The sequence below is a fragment of the Hemiscyllium ocellatum genome, chromosome 26 (genome assembly GCF_020745735.1).
Source record: "Hemiscyllium ocellatum isolate sHemOce1 chromosome 26, sHemOce1.pat.X.cur, whole genome shotgun sequence".
Lineage (NCBI taxonomy): Eukaryota > Metazoa > Chordata > Chondrichthyes > Orectolobiformes > Hemiscylliidae > Hemiscyllium > Hemiscyllium ocellatum.
In genome coordinates, this window is record NC_083426.1 from 50,811,522 (window position 1) to 50,828,130 (window position 16,609).

At 47.3% G+C, this 16,609-nt stretch overlaps 1 protein-coding gene across 1 annotated transcript in view; it reads right to left on the reverse strand.

Moving 5' to 3' along the window:
- Positions 1 to 418: 418 nt before the first annotated feature.
- Positions 419 to 16,609, reverse strand: part of LOC132828467 (BTB/POZ domain-containing protein KCTD20-like) — a 32,879-nt gene continuing 16,688 nt past the window's right edge. The window contains exons 4-8 of the mRNA XM_060845625.1: positions 16,069 to 16,171; positions 7,077 to 7,197; positions 5,368 to 5,565; positions 4,132 to 4,242; positions 419 to 2,771 (exon numbers count right to left, since the gene is read on the reverse strand). Coding sequence (XP_060701608.1) covers positions 2,491 to 2,771; positions 4,132 to 4,242; positions 5,368 to 5,565; positions 7,077 to 7,197; positions 16,069 to 16,171 — 814 coding nt within the window. The 3' untranslated portion in view covers positions 419 to 2,490. The remainder of the gene's footprint in view (positions 2,772 to 4,131; positions 4,243 to 5,367; positions 5,566 to 7,076; positions 7,198 to 16,068; positions 16,172 to 16,609) is intronic.

Consider the following 16,609-nt stretch of genomic DNA (forward strand, 5'->3'; position numbering starts at 1 on the left):
TGGAGCAGGGCTGAGAGGAGGGTGGAGGTGGGGAACATCTCTGGGACAAACACCAAACAACCCCAGCCCCCCGGTGGCCAACCACTTCAACTCCCTCTCCCAATCTGTCAAAGGACATGCAGGTCCTGGGCCTTCTCCACTCAAATCCAAGCCACCCAACACCTGGAGGAAGAACACCTCACCTTCCACCTTGGGACCCTCCAACCATACGGCATCAATGTCAATTTCAATAGTTTCCTCATTTCCTCCTCCCCCAACTTATCCCAGGTCCAACTCGACACCATCCTGTTGACCTGTCCTACCTGTCCCATTTTCCTTCCCACCTATCCGCTCCACCCTCTTCTCCAACCTATCACCATTACCCCTCCCACCCACATCTACCTATCGCCTTCCCAGCTACCTTTCCCCCTAGCCCCATTCCCACCCTCCTATTTATCTCTCAGGTCCCTCTGCGCATTCCTGATGAAGGGCTTATGCCTGAAATGTCAACTCTCCTGCTCCTTGGATGCTGCCTGACCTGTGTATTTCTAGCACCACACGTTGACTTGGCTTTCTTTGCGGCTGTAGTTTTGCCCTGTTGGATTATCCTATGATCTTTGTATGGTATGATCTAGTATGAGCTGGTTTGTACACAGGGATGTGCCCCAGGGTTGCTCTTGTGTTTTTATTTTCTGAGTCTCATCCTTTCAGCTGCAAACAGTTTCAGTTTAAATAAAGACGGTCCATACACTGTACGACTGAACAAACTGTGTCTGACAATTTTGCGAACAGGCTAAAGGGAGTAATGATGCACCTACACCAACTCTGGCTCACAGTTGGGCTGTGGTTTCTTGAAGATGATTTCTCAGGATGATAGCAGAGCACAGCAGACATTGGGCCAGGGAAAATTTGACAGGAAACGTAGGAGAATTTGGATAGTGTTTAGGGATCGACTGTGGCCACAGGCTGGTGAGTCAGTGGCTCCAATTCAAAATGGGGGAGGTTTCACGTTGATTAGTTGGAGCACAGACCAGTTGAGTCAGTGACCATTGTATTTATTCAAAATGCAAGTAGAGGACTCAAAGGGGAATAGGGGCAGTTTGGAATCGATACATGGACACGAGGACGGAGTGGGATTGGTTTTAGTTTGAATGTAGGGCGGTGGGACTGGTTTTGGGGTCACTCCAATCAAGATCTAGCAAATACACAAAATACAGAAGGGTCACGCTGCTGTAAATCTCCGCCTCTGGGAGAAGGGAATCAGTCAGAGGTTCTGCTTCCAGCATCATTCCCATAAACCAAGAGCTGTCAAAATTTGTGGCCTATTTCGGAGACTCAATTATGATGGCAATTACCCTGCCCCGCGCCCCCTCCATAATACACACTCCCACGTGCATAATCTCTCTCACGAACAGCTCCTGCCTCCCCCTGAACAGACTCGTGGTAGCTTCTACACAGATGTGGGAACATCACTTACAGATTCCCCCCACCATCCTGACTTGGAAATACATGACCATTCCTTCAGTGTCGCTGGGTCAAAATCCTGGAATTCCCTCCCTAAGGGTCAACCTACGGCACATGGACTACAGCGGTTCAAGAAGGCAGCTCACCCCCACCTTCTCAAGGGGCAACTAGGGACAGACAATAAATGCTGGGCCTAGAGTGACACCCATATTCCACAGATGAATTAAAAAAAAATCAGGGTGCCAGACAGAGCCTTGCTTCTGATCTTCCCACCCGTTCCTAGCACCAGAGCCTGCACAACAGATTCATGTATTGGATCATTAAACCTGGTCCTCATACCAGATCCCTGCACTGTGTGGATCTCCTGCACCTGATCACCATTAGATTCTGGCAAACCCACTCAGTGCCAGAACCCATGTGTTTGAACACAGTGGGAGCCTCACACCTGATCAGCAACGGTTTCTCCACACTTGATCATTGCACAGGATCCCCTCACAGACCAAATCATCGTGCTCCGTGCTGTCCTCCTCTTGTACCTGTGACAGAGCAGCCTGAAGTGTAGGTCCATTTCCCAGGGCCCAGTTGTTAACGTGTCCGTGACCCGGGGCCAGTTGTTACCGTGTCCTGACCTGGGGCCTGTTGTTGACGTGTCCATGACCTGGGGCCTGTTGTTGACGTGTCCATGACCTGAGGACCCAGTTGTTACCGTGTCCATGACCTGGGGCCCCAGTTGTTAATGTGCCCGTGACCCGGGGCCTGTTGTTGACATGTCCATGACCTGGGGCCTGTTGTTGACGTGTCCATGACCTGGGGACCCAGTTGTTACCGTGTCCTGACCTGAGGCCTGTTGTTGACGTGTCCATGACCTGGGGCCTGTTGTTGACGTGTCCATGACCTGGGGACCCAGTTGTTACCGTGTCCTGACCTGAGGCCTGTTGTTGACGTGTCCATGACCTGGGGCCTGTTGTTGACGTGTCCATGACCTGGGGCCCCAGTTGGTAATGTGTCCGTGACCTGTTGTTAGGTGCTCATGCCCCAGGGTTTCGTTTACTCGGTGGAGGAGGCGCTAACCCCCACGGCCTGCTCCTGTGCTGGGCCCAGGATGTCGAGCTCATCCACCTGCGGGTGATGGGTGTTGCCATGGTCACGGGGTGGTGAGGTCAGGTTGGTGACAGACCTGCTCCTGACACACTGGAAATCCACATGCCGGCTCTTCCCCTCCTCCTTCTCCCAGGACATGTGGATGAATGGTCGCTGCACATAGTTGTAGATCACCTCGTAACGGCCCCCAGCTCGCAGCTTCAGCTTCTCCTTACACGTCGGGTAACCTAGACAACACGGCATAAAAACATTAACCCGTCACTGTCACTCAACTCTTCTGGGATCCTACTGTGTACAAATGTGTTACAGAGTTAACCCTTATGACAACTTAAGGGATTCTGAACGTAGGTGGAGGGTGGGGGTGTGGGAGTGGATAGCACTCCCCCCTGAGTCACTAGGGTTAGGCTCAGGTCAGGTGAGGATTTGGTTTGTAATCTTGACAGACAAAAGGTGAGCGCTGTCAGACCCAAAACTCCTTTCTATACGTTATAAAAGGTCCCAGGGTTCAATTTCCCAGGATAAGGGAGCTCTCCCCCTTTCCCTGGAAGCAGTATAAACTGAGGAGGATAGAGCACCGCTTTTAAAAAAGGACATAGGTCAGTGATGTGGACGGACAGGTGACACAAAGTTCAATGTACAGAAGTGAGAGTGTCAGCAGGAAACCCAGTGGTAACATAAAAGGGTGCAAAGGTGCGTTAATGGAGCTACCTGGTGAGGGGATGGTTCATAAAGCATCCCGCAGCATCGAGCACAAGAGCAAGAAGGGGGAATGTTGTGAGACTTTGGTTAGACCTCAGCTGGAGTATTCTGTGCAGTTCTGGGCATTGAGACATGAGACAGACTGTGAAGGCTTTAGGATGTAGGAAAGATTCAGGGGAATAGCTGGGATTCAGAGATGAGGCACTTCAGTGACATGGGCTGATTGGTAAAGATTCACATACCGGCGCACAGCACAGAAACAGACCCTTCAGTCCAACCAGTCCATGCTAACCACGTTCCCAAACTAAACTAGTCCCACCTGCCTGCTCCTGGCCCCATTTCCCTCCAAACCTTTCAGTACTTCTCTCGATGTCTTTTAAACGTTGTAATTGTACCTGTATCTACCACTTCCCCTGAATGTTCATTCCACACACAAACCACACTCTGTGTAAAATTAGAAGCTGCTCCTCATGTCCTTTTTAAAAAGGAGAGGATGTGGGGCAATGTCAATTGCTTATTTGGAGAGCTGGAATGAACACAATGGGGCGAATGGCCTCCTGTGCTGGAACCACTTGTGGCCAGCAAGGATGACAAATATGGCTGTACTTCAATAGGGTCTTCATGGTTCTGGCAGTGAGATCAGCCGTTCTCAGGCAAACTCCCATTTCTTACCAGGCCAAAGTGAGGACTGCAGGTGCTGGAGATTAGAGTCGAGAGTGTGCCGCTGGAAAAGCACAGCAGGTCAGGCAGCATCCGAGGAGCAGGAGAATCATTCCTGATGAAGGGCTTTTGCCTGAAACGTCAATTTCCTCAGATGCTGCCTGACCTGCTGTGCTTTTTCAGCACCACACTCTTGACTCCCGTTTCTTACCATTCCATCCGGCTCACCTTCAATTCCAATGCGGATGTTCTTTAGCCCTCGGTCCTTCAACACCTGTTTGGCAACTTCCCGGTTCTCAATATACTTGAAGAACCTGTACAGTTTGGTGCTATAAATAACTGAAACAGAAACAGCATGGTTAACATGCCCACTTTGCACCCACATCCCCCTCGTTTCCTGTGTATGCCTCTGCGTCCTCTAGGAAAGGGGAGTCCTTATTGAACCCGCAGCATGGGGTTGGGAACGCAAGATGCTGCAAAATGTGGTTGGTTTTCTGTGCACAGGTCACTGACTGAAGTGGGATGGCCGTAGCCTGCCTGTGAATGAACGTTTGTGTGAGAGGGTGTGTGGGAGAGTGAATGTGCACATCCGTGTGTGTGAGAGAGTAAATGTGTGAGTGTGTGTGAGTAAATGTGAGTGTGACTGCGAGTGTGTGTGTGTGCAAGAAAGTAAATGTCTGAGTGTGTGTGAGAGGGTGAGAAACTGAGAGTGTGGCTGTGAGTGTGCAAGTCAGAGTGTGTGAGTGTGAGCATGAATGAGTATGGGAGTGAGTGTGTGTGTTTGGAATTGGGATTTCAAGGGTACAGTCTTATTTGCATCGGATTTAACAGATATCCACTTGTTTGAGGACCATGTTTCTCTATAATAAAGGTGTCATGTTTCAGTTTGTTGGTGTAAGTCTGTCATTCTAGTTAACAGTAACAAAGAGGAACAGTTTTTAGTGATTGGTGTGATGCAATGTTTACTCTTTGGTGGAACATGTGAAGTAGTGAAACTAGTGAGTGCCAGTGTACCCCTCTGCCACGCTCATTCCCCGTTTCTGTTGGTGAGTAAAACCCGGAACCTCTGGAATTTCCTCATTCAGACTCTCAGCTTCTCCTTTTAAGTTCCTTAAAACGTACCTCTTCTGGCCGGCTACCTTCCCTTTGAGTTACGGTATCAAACCTTGCTTTAATAAATGAGGCTTTTCAGATGTTTCACTATGTTGAAGGCACTACAGAAAAGCACTCAGTTGCTGTTGATCCAGGGTCCATGCAGAGCTATTTCATGGCAACTTTGGGACGTGATAATTAACCCCATTATCACTGGGCCATCAGACAGACGACTGCTCGAATTAATGTGGGATTGACAAATTTACCGCAAATGTGGGACAGTGTGTTTTTGTCAAAGCAATAAAAAACCCAACATTGCACAGTCCAAATGTTTCATGGTGAAGGGATATCTCAGCCACACCCTGCTCTTACTTTGAGAATATTCCTCTCCCATTTGTGGTGGATGCTGTTGGTCCCAGTCCACTGTGTCCTCATGTGCCAGCACCACTACGTGGCACTCCCGCTCCCCTTTCCGGGCACTCGACACCATCAGGGGAAAAACCAACTCTTCCAGGTTCCTCTCAAACTGCTTCCGTGCCCCATCGTTTGACAGCTCATGTAACAGAGCACCTGGAAGAGATGTCCACAGTGTGAGCAGAGATCAGAACCTCCAGTCCGTGCTGTTCACGGTCATCCCTGTTCAAATCATTTCACCAAATCAAAGGTTCCTACCCATAATAAGAGCTCACGGGAAAGTTATTGACCTGGGGAGAAGATGGGTCAACCAACAGGAAGCAGAGATAAGTGGGTCATTTTTGAGTTTACAGGAATCAATGCTGAGACCACAGCTGTTTGCAACCTATTATTAATAATGTGGATGAAGGGGCTGAAAGTTTTGTTACTAAATTTGCTGATTATTCGACAATAGGTAGGAGAGTTACTTATGAAGAGGACGTAAGGAGTTTACAAAGAGATACAGTTTGGGTAAATTGGCAGGCAGTCCATTGGCAGTTGGGAGGATATTGTGTGAAATATGAACTTGCCCATTTTGGCAGGAAGAACAGAAAAGCAGCATTGTATTTATTGATTTATGTGATGGAGAGAGATTGCAGAGCTCATTGAGGTGTCCTGACATATATGTATATCACAAAAAGTTAGTCTGAAGGTCCAGCAAGTATTTAGGAAGATGGATGGCACACTTAATTATTTTGAAGGAACTGGAATGTAGAAGTTGTGGCGTTTTGTAATGGTTGCATAGGGTGTTGCTAAGACCACATCTGGAGTTAAATGCCCAGTTTTGGTTTCTTCTTTATGCAAGGATATAATTGCACTAGAAATAGCTCAGAGAAGGTGTACCCGATCGATAAGGGTTTATCCAATCATGAAAGAGAGAACTGGTTGGGTCTGCGTTCATTTGAGTTTCTTAACGGGGTGATCTAACGGAAAGATACAAGGTTTTGAGGGAACTTGGCAGAGTGGGTGTGAGAGGATGTTTCCTCTTTACGGAGTTACTGGAGCTAGGAGCTGGTTTCTAGACTGAAATGAGGATTTGTTCTTTCTCTTTCAGAGGGTCAGAAATCTGTAGAATTCTCTTCCCCCGACAGCAAAGCGACTGCAGTATTGGATATTTTAAAGGTCGAGTCAGGTAGATGCCTGACTGATAAGAGAATGAAAGGATTTCGGGAGAAACTGGAAAGCAGAGTTGAAGCCACATTAGATCAGCTCGGATTGTATTGAAGGGAACAGCAGGCTGTAAATGGTATGGTTTGTATGACCATGAATTCAGGTGGACACAGAAATAGCATCACCTGGTGAATCACAAGCACCAGAAAAGCTGCGATTTCTTCAATAGCACCTTCCAAACCTACATCTAGAAGGACAAGAGGCAGACACATGGGAACACCACCCAACCCCGGAAACATATCACCATTCTTTCAGTATCTCTGGGTTGCAATCGTGGTGGTGTATGTGCATCCCTCAGACAGCAACATTGCTGGGCCTGGCAACAGGCTTTATTATATTGCACCCCACTCACCTTTTGTCATGAACTGAAATGAGAAATATTAGGAAGACAAATGCCTCAGCCAGTCCTTGCCCGCTATGGGATGATGTGAAGAATTGTTCCCGTGTTATGTACTTACTGAGATCGCGACAGCGGATTGTATTGTGACTAAAGTTGATGCACAGATAGTCGCATGCATCCCGGAGTTCCTGCACTGAAATACCGTCAGGACACTGAATGACTCCAGTTATATAATAATCCTGAAAAAACACAAGGTCATAACGGTGAGTTCAACGAGTATGATTTGATGAAAATCCAACTCCCATCTTCTGAAACAATAATTTTAAAATTAATTCCCAGGATTTGGACAGTTTAATTTGCAGATAGTTACCACTTCTTGCCTTGTTTCATTTGGGTCACTGAAATCTCTGCCAGACCCTGCGCAATGAGAACTTTAACACACCTCCTCTGCAGCCTCTCCAGTGCAGCTGTATCTTTCTGAGAATAGGGTGTGTGCAGAAATCCAGCACTAGCCTCTAACCCGGGTTTTATACAGTTCAGTCTTAGCCTTCCATCTCTTATAAAGAATGTCAAATGGTTTCTTTGCCACTTTATTGACCTGCCAGCCACTTCCAACACACCGTGGACATGTCCGCTGATTCCCCCACACCTCTCAGTATCCTACCGTTTATTCTCTAAGTCTTGGCTGGTTGGTCTTCTCCAAGTACATGACTTTACCTTTGACCTCCACCTACTGACGTTCTGCCCAGCTGTCCGTGCCATTCTTGCAGTCTTTATCAACATTACAAGCACACAGCTAATCTTTGCACCAACAGACTTCTTAACCATACCCTCTGTATTCAAGGGCAAATCATTGACATGTTCCACAAACAGCAGGGAGGGTAGGACTGAGGGCTGGGGAATCCCCCTGCCAGCCACAGCAACACCCACCCATCATTACTCTTTACTCTCTCGTTCTGAGCTGCTTTTGGATGGAGCTTACTATTTTGCCTTGGATCCTGACGGTTTTAACGTCTGTGATTAGTGTGATACATCCTGCCAAATACAAAGCATTGCTCAAGCTGACATAGACCAAATCCAACACACTGCCCTCACTGACTGTCTCTGTACCTCAAACATTCAGCCACAGAGTCATACAGACCCCTTTGTTCCAACCAGTCCGTGCCAACCATAATTCCAAACTAACCCACCTGTCTGCTCCTGGCCCATATCCCTCCAAACATTTCTGCTTCATGTACTAATCTAAATGTCTTTTCAATGCTGTAACTGTACTCACATCTGCCATTTCCCAGGAAGTTCATTCTATACACAAACCCACTCTCTCTGTGCTGTCGCTTTCTGTGGTCTCTCCCCAGTTAAATAATACAGAGGAACCTCGATTATCTGAAGGACGTGGACGGGGAGTATTTCATTCAGCTAATTGAGTTCCGGATAGTCGGATTCTGGATAACATTGTTGAGCCGAGCATCGGGACCGTCTCATCTTGCCGGATAATCTGATTTTTGGATAATCGTGGTTCCTCTGTATTCAGCTCCTCTATTCTTCCTGTCAATGTTCATAACCTCACAAAAAATATGTCCGCTAATCTTGAAATCCCCCATCCTAGGGAAAAGACGCCTAAAATTCAACTTATCTACACCCCTCATGACTTTATAAACCTCTATGAGGTCACCCCTCAACCTCCTACACTTCAGGGAAAAAAGTCCCAGCCTATCCAGCCTCTCCCCATAACTCAAACTCTCCCTTCTCATAGTATTCAGATACAAGCTTTCTTTAATAAATCCATGCTGGCAGTTTCTGATTAATCCATGTCTTTCTGAACAAATCTTTTTTTCAATAATCATTCCACTGCTGATCTTTGGCCGAATGGCCGATAATTACTCGGTCGAAACCCTTCTCTCTAAATAAATGGTACCAACACTGACCTTATGATGGAGGGAAGGTCAGTGAAGGTGATTGAAGACATTCCCCTGAGAAACTCCTGTAGAGATAGAACATAGAACAGTACAGCACAGAACAGGCCCTTCAGCCCACGATGTTGTGCCGACCACTGATCCTCATGTATGGACCCTCACATTTCTGTGACCATATGCATGTCCAGGAGTCTCTTAAATGTCCCCAATGACCCTGCCTCCACAACTGCTGCTGGCAACGCATTCCATGCTCTCTCAACTCTCTGTGTAAACAACCCACCTCTGACATCCCCTCTATATTTTCCGCCAAACAGCTTAAAACTATGACCCCTCATGCTAACAATTTCTGCCCTGGGAAATAGTCTCTGGCTATTGACCCTATCTATGCCTCTCATTATCTTGTATACCTCAATTCGGTCCCCTCTCCTCCTCCTTTTCTCCAATGAAAAAAGTCCGAGCTCAGTCAACCTCTCCTCATAAGATAAGCCCTCCAGTCCAGGCAGCATCCTGATGAACCCTCTCCAAAGCATCCACATCTTTCCTATAATAGGGTGACCAGAACTGGATGTAGTATTCCAAGTGCGGTCTAACCAAAGTTTTATAGAGCTGCAACAAGATCTCACAACTCTTAAACTCAATCCCCTGTTAACGAAAGCCAAAACACCATATGCTTTCTTAACAACCCTGTCCACTTGGGTGGCCATTTTAAGGGATCTATGTACCTGCACACCAAGATCCCTCTGTTCCTCCACACTGCCAAAAATCCTATCCTTAATCCTGTACTCAGCTTTCAAATTTGACCTTCCAAAATGCATCACCTCGCATTTATCCAGGTTGAACTCCATCTGCCACCTCTCAGCCCATCTCTGCATCCTGTCAATGTCCCGCTGCAGCCTACAACAGCCCTCTATACTGTCAACGACACCTCCAACCTTTGTGTCATCTGCAAACTTTCTGACCCATCCTTCAATCCCCTCATCCAAGTCATTAATAACTGTGGAACGCCACTCGCCACAGACTTCCAGGCAGAATATTTTCCTTCTACTACCACTCGCTGTCTTCTGTTGGCCAGCCAATTCTGTATCCAGACAGCTATGTTCCCCTGTATCCCATTCCTCCTGACCTTCTGAATGAGCCTACCATGGGGAACCTTATCGAAGGCCTTGCTGAAGTCCATATACACCACATCCACAGCTCGACCCTCATCAACTTTTCTAGTCACATTCTCAAAGAACTCGATAAGGTTTGTGAGGCATGACCTGCCCCTCACAAAGCCGTGTTGACTGCATTTAATCAAGCCATGCTCTTCCAGATGGTCACAAATCCTATCCCTCAGAATCCTTTCTAACACCTTGCAGATGACAGACGTGAGACTTACTGGTCTGTAATTGCCGGGGATTTCCCTATTTCCTTTCTTGAAGAGAGGAATTACATTTGCCTCTCTCCAGTCCTCAGGAACGACTCCAGTGGAGAGCGAGGATGAAAAGATCTTTGCAAGTGGCGAAGCAATTACATTTCTCGTTTCCCAAAGCAGCCGAGGACAAATCTGGTCCGGGCCTGGCGACTTGTCAATCTTAATGTTGGACAAAATTTTCAGCACATCAGCTTCCTCTATCTCTATCCATTCCAGCATGCACACCTGCTCTTCAAAGGTTTCATTCACTACAAAGTTTGTTTCTTTCGTAAAGACAGAAGCAAAAAACTCATTTAGGGATTCCCCTACCTCCTCAGACTCCACATACAAGTTCCCTATGCTATCCCTGATCGGCCCTACTCTGTCTTTGACCATTCTCTTATTCCTCACATAAGTGTAAAATGCCTTTGTGTTCTCCCTAATCCGTTCTGCCAAGCCTTTCTCGTGCCCCCTCCTGGCTCTCCTCAGACCATTTTTAAGCTCCTTCCTCACCTGCCTGTAGTCCTGTCGAGCTGAGCTTGACCCTAGCTTCCTCCACCTTATGTAAGTTACCATTTTCCTTTTGACGAGAAGCTCCACCGCTCTCGTTATCCAAGGTTCCTTTATCTTACCCCTTCTTGCCTCTCTCAGAGGGACATATTTATTCATCACTTGCAACAACTGTTCCTTAAACAGTCTCCACATGTCTATAGTGCCTTTACCATGGAATAATTGCTCCCAATCCATGCTTCCTAACTCATGTCTAATCGCATCATAATTTCCTCTTCCCCAATTAAATATCCTCCCATTTTGCCTAATCCTCTCCTTCTCCATAGCTATGTAGAATGTGAGGCAGTTGTGGTCACTATCACCAAAATGCTCTCCCACAAGATCTGATACCTGCCCTGGTTCGTTTCTGAGCACTAAGTCTAGAATGGCCTCTCCCCTGGTCGGCCTGTCAACGTACTGAGTTAGGAAACCCTCCTGAACACACCTTACAAAAACAGCTCCATTCAAATCTTCTGCTCGAAGGAGGTTCCAATCAATATTGGGAAAGTTAAAGTCACCCATTACAACAACCCTACTACGTCCACACTTTTCCAAAATCTGCCGACCTATGCTTTCTTCAATCTCCCTGCTGCTACTGGGGGCCTGTAGTAAACCCCTAACGAGAGGACTGCTCCCTCGCTGTTCCTAATTTCCACCCATCCTGACTCGGTTGGCAGATCTTCCTCCACAATGGAAGCTTCTGTAGCTGTGATACCCTCTCTGATTAGTAGTGCTGCACCCCCTCCTCTTTTTTCCCCCTCCCTATTCTTTTTAAATGCTCTAAACCCTGGAACATCCAGCAACCATTCCTGCCCCTGGGAAACCCATGTCTCTGTTATGGCCACAATGTCATAGCACCAGATACTGATCCATGCTCTAAGTTCATCACTTTTATTCCTGATACTCCTTGCATCCCGACGTCCTGGACCTGAGATGACTGACCTCCAACAACCATGACCACCTTCCTCTGTGCCGGGTATGACTCCACACAGTGGAGATTTTGTCCCCCGATACCCATTGACTTCATTTTGATCCCTGAAATGTAGCCTTAATGTCATTCTGATCTCGTCACAGGAGTTCAGTCTGTTTGTCTGGACAGGAGTTGTGATGAGGTCAGGAGCGGGGTACTCCTGAATGGACCCGGACTGACCTCTGTTCAGCAGGTTATTGGTGAGTGCTGTTCGATAACCCATTGACAACACTTTCTATCACTTTACACATAATCAGGGACAGATCAGGGACAAGGTGAGAATTGATCCGACTGGATTTATTCTGCTTTTTTATGAGCAGGATATACCCATAAGGCCATGAATTACAGGAGCAGAAATAGACCATTCAGCCCGTCGAATCTGCACCATGAGCTCATGGCTGATTTGATCATTCTCAACTCCTGCCTTTTCCCCTTAACCCTCGATTCTCAGATTTAAAACGTGTTTATACAAACCGTGAGTATACTCAATGACCCAGTGTTGACAGCTCCTTGCAGTAAAGAATTCCACAGATTCACTCCCTTCTAAGAGAAGGGATCCCTCCTCAGCTCGGTCTGAAATGTGCGAGCCCACATTCTGAGCTGATGCTGTCTAGTCGGAGACTCTCTCACAAGGGGAAACATCCCCTCCACATCCACTCGGTCAAGTTCCCTAAGAATCTTAAATGTTTCAATAAAGTTGCCTCTCAGCAATGGGAACAGGGCTAACCTACTCTACCTCTACTCATGGTACAGTCCCTCCATCTCCGGGATCAACTGAGTGAACTTTCTCTGGACTGCCTCCAATGATGGGATCTCTTTTCTTAAAGGGCACAAAAGCGTTCACAGTGTTCTTTGTGTAATCTTAACAAGGTTTCCTTATTGTTATACTCTAATCCCTCTGAAGTAAAGACCAGTATTCCAATAAAGACCAGTATTCCAGTAAAGACCAGTATTCCATTAGCCTTCCCAATGACCTGAACCTGTTTATGATTGATGTACAAGGATCACCCCCCACCCCCCCACTCTCTCTGTGCTGTCGCTTTCTGCGGTCTCTCCCCAGTTAAATAATACAGAGAAACCTCGATTATCTGAAGGACGTGGACGGGGAGTATTTCATTCAGCTAATTGAGTTCCGGATAGTCGGATTCTGGATAACATTGTTGAGCCGAGCATCGGGACCGTCTCATCTTGCCGGATAATCTGACTTTTGGATAATCGTGGTTCCTCTGTATTCAGCTCCTCTATTCTTCCTGTCAATGTTCATAACCTCACAATTTCTCACGTTATATTCTATCTGCCTAGTTTTATCCCGCACACTAAAGCAGTCCATATCCCTCTACATCCAAACAATTTCCCACATTGTTGGGTAGATCCCAGTCTTGTGGCTGTACTGGATTCACTTGGCTGGTGGTGTGGTTTTAGAGGTTTACAGCACAGAAACAGGCCCTTCGGCCCAACTCGTCTGTGCTGCCCAGTTTCCACAATTAAATTTGTCCCATTTACCTGAGTTTGCTCCATATCCCTCTATACATATCCCATCAGCGTTCCTGTCTAAATGTGTTTTAAATGACAAAATTGTACTCCCCTCCATCACTACCTCTGGCAGCCTGTTCCAGACACTCGCCACCGTCTGTCTGAAAAACATTGTCCCTCGGGACCCTTTTGTATCTCTCCCCTCTCACCTTAAACCAATGCCCTCTACTTCTAGACTCCCCTACCCTGGGGAATGCTGTTCGCCGTCAACCTGATCTAACCCTCGGATGAGGTTTATAGAGGTCATAGACCTTTATAAGGTCACCCCTCAGTCTCCTACAGTCCAGGGAGAAAAGTCCCAGCCTACCCAGAGAGAAAATACTGGGAAATCTCAGCAGGTCACCTAACGCTGCCAGACCTGCTGACATTTTCCAGCATTTTCTCTTTTGGTACTGCATCCGCAGTAATTTGCTTTTACTCAGCCCAGGATAAAGTGAGGTCTGCAGATGCTGGAGATCAGAGCTGAAAATGTGTTGCTGGAAAAGCGCAGCAGGTCAGACAGCATCCCACCCAGCTTCTCCTTATTACTCAAACCTTCCAGTTAGATAATATCCCAGTAAATCTTTTCTGCACTCTTTCTAGTTTAATAATATCCTCTCTATAGCAGGGTGACCAGAACAGCACATAGTCATCCAAACATGGCCTTACCAATACTGCAACAAAACATCCCAACTCCTACATTCAATGCTCTCACCGATGGAATGTTTCTTGATGTCACGTGGAGTGAATGGAATTGGCTGAAGACTGATGCTGGGGATGGATCATCCACTCAGCATTTCTGGCTGAAGATTGCTTCGGCCTTATCTTTCACACTGAAGTGCTGGGCTCTTCCATCATCGAAGATGGGAATATTTTGTGGAGCTTCCTTACCTCCCCCCCCCCCACCCTCCCCATTAGGTATTTAATGGTCAATGCCACTTGGATACAGTTGGATGTGGCAGGAGTGTAGAAGGCTCAGTTTGGTTGGGTTGGTTGTGGGATTTATTAGCCATGTCTGAACCTGCTGTTTAGCTCTGCCCCCTAGAACACTGCCCTGTCCCCCTCATGGTTGCTGCCCCGGGTTTGATGTTCATCGGCTGAGCCACGGGACGACGGCTCGTGGTGGGAAAACAATTCTGCTGCTTCCCAATGACCCAGCGGGCCATCATGGAGGCCCAGCTGTGAGCTGCTGGGTTTGATCTCAGTCTGTCCCATTCAGAGTCACACAGCACCATGGAGAACTCCTGCAATGTGAAGATGGGATTTTGGCTCAGTGAGGATTGTACAGGGGGCACTCCTGCCAACAATGCTGCTTCTGTGATCGTTAGAATGGTGACGACCAAGTCAAGTGGACGCTGCCCCTCACAATGCATCTCCTAGCAGGAACTGCACATCCATTACAGCAGCCGTGTCCTTCAGTACATGGCTTGTTGTGATAGGGATGGACACTGAGGGCTCGTAGAGTCTGGGACCAGGAGTGCCATTTTAAGGCTGAGACGAGGACGGTCTTCCCCCCTGAGGGCTGTGAGTCTTTGGAACTCCTTGTTACAGAGAGCTGTTGGGGCAAAGCCCTTGTGTATATTTGAGACAGATCGACTAATGGTCACTTGGGGAATGAAGGGTTATGGGGCAAATGCAGGAAAGGGGAGGTGGGGAATGTCAGATCCTATAAAATGGTGGAACAGACTCAAAGGCCCTGATCCTATTTCTTATGGAAGCCATCTTCAGCCCTTCTTGTATATTAAACAGAGGAGCAGTGATTGGTCAGCTGAGGGAGGCCAGTACATGGTTATCAGCAGGAGGTTTCCTTGCCCATATCTGACCTTGGGTCGGGAGAACACACAGGGCCCAGAGGTGTCTCTTCCAGCTGCTCAGGAGTGTGTCATTCCCTCTGTTGGTGTGTCTCTGTCAGTGAGATTGGACATTCGGAGGGATGGTGGTGGAGGAGTCTGTAAACACTGGGTAATAATCAGAGCCACAGAACGATACCCTTTTATAACTTTGTTGTGTTATAAATTATAGCACAGATTTGTATTTAATCAAGAGTTTGTGTCATTGTCTTTACCCACTGTCCAAGTTAGAAATAGCTCTTTATTTCCTTTATTCCAATTATTTTTAATATTAAACCACAGTGTCTCACAGTTTTATAATGCACTTATGTTGCTACAGTTTTAATATCAATGTGTCTTTATCTTGGAATTTGTTGTTCATTCTACTTGATTTTCTGCAAAAGGGTAAGAAAGAATAAGGGAACCATGGGCCACACGGAAAGGGCAGGCATTGAGGATTATCACATCAGCTCCATGATCTCACTGAGTCTAATCAGAGTGGTGCTGGAAAAGCACAGCAGGTCGGGCAGCATCCGAGCGAAAGTCCTTCATCAGGATTTCCTCCCTTGGCTGACCAATCAGTGCGCCTCTGTGTTCAGGTGTGTGTGTGTGTGTGTGTGTGTGTGTGTGTGTGTGTGTGTGTGTGTGTGTGTGTGTGTGTGTGTGTGTGTGTGTGTGTGTGAGAGAGATAACTGATTAACCATTCCCATTGATGGAATGAACGAGGCTAGTTACAGGACAGGAACAGACAGCAAACTCCTGGGGTAGAACAGCAGCAGCACATCTTCCCCCCCCCAACCCCGGCCTTCCTACTGCAATCTGGGCATCACACTCTCCCCAACAAAGATGAATCTTTCCTGATGGGTTTTCCTGGCGCATGGTGCCAAATGCCAGTCTGTGCCTGGGATAGGGGTGTTACTGAACACAGTGAAGGGTGAACTCACCAGAACTGCACGGAACACCGTGGAGCTGAGACCCTCAGCAATCTCGTGCTCGCCTTTCTGGTTCGCCTGGGTGACCTTATGGTCTTGGCCGGAGGTGAACATTCTGGGGAAGAAAAGACCAAATTCTTTACAGACGGAAGGATATTCCCAGAGACAGTAAACAGCCACCATTTCCCCTTCCCGCTCCTCCATCAGGACTGTACCTCACTACAACGGATTCTCATCCATCTCCCTCCCCCCACCAGACAGGGTGAGGCACTACGCCCTGGGATCCCAGGGCGACACATCGCAACGCAGACCGGGACTGAGACAGGGGCCTGTGTATTTATACAGTAATTTATACAGTATAACGCAGACCCGGACTGAGATAGGGGCCTGTGTATTTATACAGTATAATGCAGACCGGGACTGAGACAGGTGCCTGTGTAATAATACAGTATAACGCAGACCGGGACTGAGACAGGGGCCTGTGTATTTATACAGTATAACACAGACAAGGATTGAGACAGGGGCCTGTGTATTTATACAGTATAACACAGAT